This window comes from Oncorhynchus kisutch, linkage group LG6, assembly GCF_002021735.2.
Source record: "Oncorhynchus kisutch isolate 150728-3 linkage group LG6, Okis_V2, whole genome shotgun sequence".
Taxonomy (NCBI): domain Eukaryota; kingdom Metazoa; phylum Chordata; class Actinopteri; order Salmoniformes; family Salmonidae; genus Oncorhynchus; species Oncorhynchus kisutch.
The window spans coordinates 35431151-35440268 of NC_034179.2; the positions used below are offsets into that span (position 1 = coordinate 35431151).

The window sequence follows — 9118 nt, forward strand, 5'->3', positions numbered from 1 at the left end:
CTGCTCGCTTTTTATGAAGTCAGTGGATGAATGTGTTCAGTTATCTACTTTTAATCACCCAAATATTTTATTTTATTAAATTACCTTCACATTTTGTGATATTTTTAAGATGTATTTGTTGTGACCTATGACCTTTGTAATGAACTTTGGTCTCTACGGTGACTGCCTGAGATCAAAATAGTAGAGCACTGTTTATAAACACTGCGCTCTGGATAAAACGTACAGTTATTAATTGTCTAAGGAGCCTAATGCTATCCGGGGAGCAACCATGGCGAAATATGTACTCGGCATAGACATAGGAACTACTTCAATCAAGGTCGTGTTACTTGATATTAACTCAAAAACAGTAACGGATAGCTTCTCTTTGCCAACCAAGGCATATATCGTCAGCGACGAAACGCATGTATGTGACAGGTGACAGGCACCTCTCTCTGAATCACCGCACACAATGAGCTTTCACTCTTTAAAATGTACAGCCTTTCAAGCTGGTGTGCATTTTATCTCAAATTGGTCGTAATCTTGTTGATTTATAGACCTCTTCTTAACTATATATTATATTATTGGTTTTCCTTTGCAGGCCAAAGAGCAGGACTCTGTACAAATCATAACGACTCTGAATGAGTGCATTGCCTCTCTGCCCATAGACAAGCTCCAGAATGTCAGTAGAATTGGGGTGTCTGGACAAATGCATGGGGTTGTATTCTGGAAAGCACAAACAGGTAAAACCATAAAGTGTGTGGTATACATTTTTTATGTAGAAATCACAACACTTTTTTCAAATAAGGCCTGTACCATCACTGTCTACCCTCAGGCTGTAATTGGTCAGGTGGAGACAGCCGCCACCTCTTCAGCCCTAGAGACACCAGTCATCTAATCACCTGGCAGGATGGGCGCTGCAACAGTGATTTCCTGTCTACTCTTCCAAACCCAGACTCACATCTCAGTATAGCCACAGGCTTTGGTTGTGCCACGATCTTCTGGTACATGAAATACAGGTACATAGGCCTATAATATTATGCCTACATGACTTGGCTGATTTTGAGGAATAGGTTTACTTCATATACAGCCAGTCGACTCCTGATAAGTACACATGTAGGATAAGTGTATGTCTAGTACACCCAGTTTACACTTATCCTATGTGCACTTATCAGGAGTTTACTCTATAGACTAATAGATTCAGAAAGCTTGTCATTATTCTTTTCACTGTGTTTGAATGCAGGCCGGGGTTCCTGTCTAACTTCATGGTGGCAGGAACCATCCATGACTATGTGGTGTCCATGCTGTGTGGCTTGGAGAGCTGTGTCATGACTGGCCAGAATGCAGCCAGCTGGGGATACTTCAACACTGCCACCAACCAGTGGAACATAGACATGTGAACACAATATCCTGGCCTTCTTCCTCTTCTAGCACCAATTGTTTGCTTTTTAGTACAAAATATGTTATTACTAACATACTACATACTGAACATAATATGAATGCATGTGTTGTGTTGTGTGTTAGCTAACATGTACAGGTAACTGCCAAAATAGAGGAAACACAAGCATAAAGTGTCTTAATAGGGCATTGGGCCACCACGACCCAGAACAGCTTCAATGCACCTTGGCATAGATTCTAAGTGTCTGGAACTCTATTGGAGAGGACACCATTCTTCTACAACAAATCCATCATTTGCTGTTTTGTAGATGGTGGTGGAAATCCTTGTCTTAGGTGCCGCTCCAGAATCTCCCATAAGTGTTCAATTGGGTTTACATCGTTTTCATGTTCATCAAACCATTCAGTGACCACTCATGCCCTGTGGATGGGGGCATTGTCATTGTATGGGGTCATAGCCATGGTAGCCAAAATAATGGCCTGCCCAGCATTTTATTTAACTAGGCAAGTCAGTTAAGAACAAATTCTTATTTACAATGACCGCCTACCCCGGCCAAACCCGGACAACGCTGGGCTAATTGTGCGCCGCCCTATGGGACTCCCAACCACGTCCGGTTGTGATACAGCCTGGAATCGAACACTGAGATGCAGGGCCTTAGACCGCTGCGCCATGATGGGATGTTAATTGCTTAAAGGCCCAGTGCAATCAAAATCTAGATTTTTCTGTGTTTTGTATATACTTCCACACTATGGTGTTGGAAGAATACTGTGAAATTGTGAAAATTATGATAATGCCCTTTTAGTGTAAGAGCTGTTTTAAAAGACAGCCTGTGGTGGGATGGAGTTTTGGCCTGCCTGGTGATATCACCATGCGAGAAATTAGTCAATAGAACAAAAAGAAAGACTGTTCTAAACCTCTCTGCCAATAGCAGCTAGTTTTCAGTTTCCCCTCCCCACTCAGACCACTCCCAGACAGTCCTAGCAAAATTCTTGCTTGAGAAAATTGCTCTTGCTTTCTGTTTGACCATTTTGATCGAAAACAATCACAGGAAATGATTTATCGTTACCTAGAAATGATTTGATATTGAGATAAAAACGTCTGCATAGGGACTTTAATCAACTCAATAACCACAACTCAAGTGTTTCCGTTATTTTGGCAGTTACCTGTATCTTTGTGTGTGTGTGTGTGTGTGTGCATGCTCTAGTCTGAAGGATGCTGGCTTTCCTGTGCACCTGCTCCCTGAGTGTGTGCCGTCCGGCTGCATGGCTGGTCAGACGTGCTGTGAGTGGCATGGCGTCCCTGCCAGCACACCTGTAGGGGCAGCCCTGGGGGACTTCCAGTGTTCTGTCTACTCCAGCATGACTGACAGGACGGAAGCAGGTGAAGTTTGGTGAAGAGGGGCAGTTTGACCTTTGAATGTCAATATTATTGCTGAATGAGGATTGAATAGGTGTAAACTATATATTGTAACAGCTTGATTTTAAACTTTCCAATAGGCTAGGTGGGAAATTCAGAATTCTGTGCTTACACCTATTCATCGTTCAGATCTACTGGAGTGCCTAAATGCTAATGATAGGAACTAGGGATTGATTAAGCTTTTGCTTTTGAAATGAAACTTTATCATTGATTATAATAAGGTAACCGTTTCTGTGCCTCTATGCAGTTCTCAATATAAGCACCTCAGCCCAGCTGACCTATGCCATGCCACTTGACTTCACTCCGCCAAATATCCCTGATCCCACCTCTTCCATCTCCTACTTCCCTTACTTTGATGGCTCCTACTTGGCGGTGGCAGCATCACTCAACGGAGGGAACGTGATGGCCACTCTTGTAGGCATGCTGAGTGGCTGGATGAACGAGCTAGGTAAATTAATCCATAAACTTTAACCTACTGTCATTGACTTAGTCACAAACCCTGTACGTTTGTGTCACTTGCAAAAGGCATGTTAAGTCCATGAGAGCTACTTAGTCATTACACCTATTTCATCTTTTTACCTAATAGAGGTGGAAGTGAGCGACTCCAGCTTGTATGAGAAGCTGATCAGATGTGCCCTTGGAGTGGACAGTAGTGACCTGAGGGTTAGTCCTACCATCCTGGGGGAAAGACATGACCCGCTCAGCCTGGGCCAGGTGTCCAACATACACCCTTCCAACCTCTCCCTGGGCCACATGACCAGAGCGGTGTGCCATGGTGTTCTGGACAATATCACCTCCATGATGCACCCGGTCTTCCTGCTGGAGGCCGGAGTGCAAAGGATCAAGGGCAGTGGGAGTGCCTTATCCCGTAACGCAGTACTCAGACAGGAAGCAGAAAGGGTGTTTCCTCTGCCTGTGGAATATGGACAGGATGTGGACTCAGCTGTGGGTGTGGCGATAGTCTTTCATGACAGAATGTGAGTTATGATTCACACAGAGGGACTATTTGTTTACTTGCATATTTGAATACTTGAAATGTATTTTTTCTGAATGGCTAACAGAGACTATTACAATAAACATCATGCTTATTTTACATTCCAGTGATATCCTCAGACATGTTTATTAATGAATACTATTGGAAATTCATAGTGCAATCTCCAATCAAGACGATGTCTCACATTTATAGTATGAACTAAAAGTTCAATTAGGCCTATAGTAAGTGGTAATTGGTAATGTATAGTTAACTACAGTAAAAAAAAAATACTTTATTAATGTTTGCATTAGTGCACTTGAAATTTCAACTAAAACATTGTTCTGCTACTGCTAGCTTACATATCAGTGTTACTAGTAATAATTACTTAGGTAAGATTTTAGTATTGATAATGATTACAACTGTTTTTACTTAATGATTCAATTGTTATGTTATAATGGCATGTAAATAAATCCTAAATCTTGTTGATACCTCTAACTATATATCAGTCTATTCTTATCAGCAGAGGTTTTCTGACCACAATATTAGTCACAGGAACAGACTCACCAACAACAAAGCATGTTGGTAGATCTGAGAAAAGGCAGACTCTCGGGAAGCTCTGCAAAGTGGTTCTGAAAGAAAGAAGAACTGAATGTTATATGTCATATGAAAGAGGAAGTAAACCCCCTGTGATGAGACATTCAAAACAATAAGTAAGTAAAGAATCATCTGATAATATGTATTTTTTTAACCTTTATTTAACTAGGCAAGTCAGTTAAGAACAAATTCTTATTTTCAATGACGGGCTAGGAACAGTGGGTTAACTGTCTTGTTGAGGGGCAGAATGACAGATTTTGTACCTTGTCAACTCGGGGATTCGATCTTGCAACCTTTCGGTTACTAGTCCAACGCCCTAACCACTAGGCTACACTGCCGCCGCTGTATAATTACACTGAACAAAAATATAAATGCAACATGCAATTTCATTTTTTTTTTACCAAGGTACAGTTCATATAAGAAAATCAGTCAATGGAAATCTGTGGATTTCACATGACTGGGAATACAGATATGCAGCTGTTGGTCACAGATACCTTAAAAAAAGGTAGGGCCGTGGATCAGAAAACCAGTCTGTATCTGGTGTGACCAACAATTACCAACATGTTGGTGGATATTGGCGGGAACTGGAACACGCTGTCGTACACGTTGATCCAGAGCATCCTCAATGGTTGACATGTCTGGTGCATACAGTATGCAGGCCATGGAAGAACTGGGAAATTTTCAGCTTACAGGAATTGTGTATAGATCCTTGCGAGACGAGACTGTGCATTATCTTGCTGAAACATGATATGATGGCGGTGGATGAATGGCATGACATTGGATCTCAGTATCTCATCATGGTGTCTTTGTGTATTACAATTGCCATCAATAAAATGAAATTGTGTTCGTTGTCCGTAGCTTATGCCTGCCCATACCCTAACCCCACCACCATCATGAGGTTCTCATCAGAAAACCTCTCATCCACACGACACCATACATGCTGTCTGCCATCTGTCCAGTACAGTTGAAAGGAGGATTCATCCGTGAAGGGCACACTTCTCCAGCGTGTCAGTGGCCATTGAAGGTGCGCGTTTTCCCACTGAAGTCTATGCCGAACTGCAGTCAGGTCAAGACCCTGGTGAGGAGAACGAGCATACAGACGAGCTTACCTGAGACAGTTTCTGACAGTTTGTGCAGAAATGTTGGTCTTAGACGATCGCGCAGGTGAAGAAGCCGGATGTGGAGGTCCTGGGTTGGTGGGGTTACATGTGGTCTGCGGTTGTGAGACCAGTTGGACGTACTGCCAAATTCTCGAAACGACGTAGAGCCGGCTTATTGTAGAGAAATTAACATTAAATTCTCTGGCAACAGTTCTGGTGGACATTCCTGCAGTCAGCATGTCAATTGCAAGCTCCCTCAAAACTTGTGGCACATTTTAGAGTGGCCTTTTATTGTCCCCAGCACAAGGTGCATCTGTGCAATGATCATACTGTTTAATCAACTTCTTGATATGCAACACCTAACAGGTGGATGGATTATTTTTTCAAAGAAGAAATGCTCACTAACTGGGATGTAAAACAGAGAAATAAGCTTTTTGTGCGTATGGAACATTTCTGGGATCTTTTATTTCAGTTCATGAAACACTTTTACTTTTATGTTGCGTTTATATTTTTTGGTTCAGTGTAGATTAATCATCTACTTTTGTGTTATTACATTGTTTTGACGTATACAAAGTATTCAAGAAGATAGATGCCTGTGCCTGTAACTAACTAGACAGTACCATTAGGTCTTATAGGGACATTAGAAAACCTCTGGTCAGTTGTTCAAAATGTTGTAGGCTACTAAATGTGTGAAGTAATGAGAAGGGGATGATATTTTGGCTAAGCATTTGCAACATAATGTTGTACAACAAGGGGCAAATCAGGACACTGAAATTAACTTTTGAAGCAGAGATTGTGAAATGCTGAATTAGCTAATTTTACCTTGCCATCCAACTTAGAGGATTTACTAACAATGTTGGTCCAACACCTTATCAACTATCAAATCAAATCAAATTTATTTATATAGCCCTTCGTACATCAGCTGATATCTCAAAGTGCTGTACAGAAACCCAGCCTAAAACCCCAAACAGCAAGCAATGCAGGTGTAGAAGCACGGTGGCTAGGAAAAACTCCCTAGAAAGGCCAAAACCTAGGAAGAAACCTAGAGAGGAACCAGGCTATGTGGGGTGGCCAGTCCTCTTCTGGCTGTGCCGGGTGGATATTATAACAGAACATGGCCAAGATGTTCAAATGTTCATAAATGACCAGCATGGTCAAATAATAATAATCACAGGCAGAACAGTTGAAACTGGAGCAGCAGCACAGCCAGGTGGACTGGGGACAGCAAGGAGTCATCATGTTAGGTAGTCCTGAGGCATGGTCCTAGGGCTCAGGTCCTCCGAGAGAGAGAAAGAAAGAGAGAAAGAGAGAATTAGAGAGAGAGCATACTTAAATTCACACAGGACACCGAATAGGACAGGGGAAGTACTCCAGATATAACAAACTGACCCTAACCCCCCGACACATAAACTACTGCAGCATAAATACTGGAGGCTGAGACAGGAGGGGTCAGGAGACACTGTGGCCCCATCCGATGACACCCCCGGACAGGGCCAAACAGGAAGGATATAACCCCAACCACTTTGCCAAAGCACAGCCCCCACACCACTAGAGGGATATCTTCAACCACCAACTCATCCTGAGACAAGGCCAAGTATAGCCCACAAAGATCTCCGCCACGGCAAAACCCAAGGGGATGTGGTGTTCTATGTTTTTATCAATAGGGATACAGTATGTATACATATGGTGCTTCTGCATAAACAAGAGCCAATGGCTAAGCTGATGTCCATTTACTTTTGAATATAATGTTAACAACAATACCTTTACAATAAATCTGTTATTTGTCAACTTTCATAACAATTAGCTAAGATCCTTTGTGCATCTCCTGGTCACTATCATTGCTGTCGCAGCTGTGCTACAGAGGCCGGGTCAATAACCCCAAGGGTCAGCCATGTAGCCTTTTAAGCTCTCAGAGCAGAGCTCTCTCTGGTGGTAATGTACTCTTATACTCTCTGATACTCCCTGCGTGTGTGTATGAATCTCACTACTACTCACAGTTGTAGTGAGTAAGATTCATACACCCTCTGCTTGTAGAGGTTGAATTGTCTTGTGGTTGTGGATTTAAGACCTTTATTTAATATAAAGATGATATGATGGACAGAGACATAAGAGAAAATGTGATCCAACAGACCACTCAGTGAAATGCTCTTTAAACTGGCACGGAAGGAATGAAGTAATTTCTGTATAAGTACACAGTTATCTGTATGTTAGATCCCAGATGGTTTCATGTCCTTGTTTAAATGATTGGACCATAAGTAGGTGTTGATGATGGCTTTTATTTGTTTTGTTTATGTGAGAAGCTTTCAGTTCTTCTATTGCTTTAACTGAAATGTAGGAGAGTTTTTAAAACTGTAAACATTCACTTCAGTCAACATGTTGTGCATGAGATCACTGAGAGAAACTACTGTGTAGGCCACCAGTAGATACCATGAAGATAACCAAATCACAATTTCTCACTGTTTGGCATTGCATGCGCATTATTAATTACACGTGTCTGAAACTGCATGACGATACATGATGTCATTGTCTACAAGTCTAGTCGTTTTTAAACAAGGCCTGCACAGGAGGACAATTCAAATGTACACAGTTACAGACAGACTGTATCAGAGCAGATTAAAAAGCACAACAACTAGATTACTTAGCCTGAGTTTCAGCTATACTGCGGTTAATGTGATGTCTATTAGAATGAGAAAAACAATAATGTTTTCAAGTGAGAAACATAATATACATTGTGGTGAGGGAGATGTCATTGTTGACAAGCTGCAGTTGGTAGAAGCTGTAGTTTTGTTTTTGTATATCTTTTTATTAGTAGGGAGGGGTTGGTAATCATATTTTTTTTTGTCTGAGAGGAAGCCATCTTGAGCCCCAATGGGTCCAGCAGCATTATGAGACAAGTAGATGAGGATCCGAAAAGTAGATCAAGTGACAGCAAAATGGCCACATCAATTATGCATCCAGACATGATCTCATAGAGTGGATAAGAGTCTTTGTTCACATGCACACTGTTTTACGCTGAGTGAGTGTGGTGCCATGCAAATGGACACGAGGGACACATTCGTTTTACAATAATGTATCAGCAGAATAGCAATATGTTGCTCAAAAAACAAATGTGAATAATGTTGTGCATTATATGATTTGTTTTCAGAATGTTGTAGCCTCTAAAACACAGTTATGTAGATTTGTCTCAATTTTGTGGTTTAATCAAGGGTATCAACCTGAAATATTTGATGAGAATGAGATGGATATAGATGTGCTGGGTTATAAATGGGGAAGGACACGTGGTTGAATTATGGTCTTGACTTCTTTCTGATCTTCCACATGTGATGTTCACCTCATTGTGGGCAGAGAAAAACTTTACAGTTTCACTCTGAATCATTGTCTACCCCTTCCTATTTTTTAAGGCATGTTGAGGGAAATAATAACAAAACAAGTTGTTCACGCCATCCTCCCTGGGAGTGTCACGCCCTGACCTTAGAGAGCCTTGTTTATTCTCTATTTGGTTAGGTCAGGGTGTGACTTGGGTGGGCAAATCTATGTTTCCATTTCTTTGTTGGCCTAGTATGGTTCCCAATCAGAGGCAGCTGTTTATCGTTGTCTCTGATTGGGGATCATACTTAGGCAGCCCTTTTTCCCACCTTAGATTGTGGGATCTTGTTTTTGCAT

The 9118-nt window shown here is 41.6% G+C and overlaps 1 protein-coding gene across 2 annotated transcripts; it reads left to right on the forward strand.

Moving 5' to 3' along the window:
- Positions 1-156: 156 nt before the first annotated feature.
- Positions 157-4256, forward strand: shpk (sedoheptulokinase). Of its 2 annotated transcripts, none has more exons than XM_020485502.2 (7): positions 157-403; positions 578-719; positions 812-995; positions 1220-1372; positions 2577-2752; positions 3036-3236; positions 3375-4256. In XM_020485502.2, exons 1-7 carry the CDS (start codon positions 269-271, stop codon positions 3767-3769), a joined length of 1386 nt encoding a protein of 461 aa, XP_020341091.1. In that variant the 5' UTR covers positions 157-268; the 3' UTR covers positions 3770-4256. The 2 variants fall into 2 exon arrangements, with proteins under 2 accessions (XP_020341091.1, XP_020341094.1); XM_020485505.2 differs by having other exon boundaries at positions 291-403; positions 645-719.
- The last annotated feature ends 4862 nt before the right edge of the window (positions 4257-9118 follow it).

Coding starts and splice junctions, on each gene's coding strand:
- shpk (XM_020485502.2), top strand. CDS start 269: ATGGCGAAATATGTACTCGGCATAGACATAGGAACTACTTCAATCAAG. Junction 996..1,219: donor TTCTGGTACATGAAATACAG/GTACATAGGCCT, acceptor GTTTGAATGCAG/GCCGGGGTTCCTGTCTAACT. Junction 1,373..2,576: donor AACCAGTGGAACATAGACAT/GTGAACACAATA, acceptor TGCATGCTCTAG/TCTGAAGGATGCTGGCTTTC.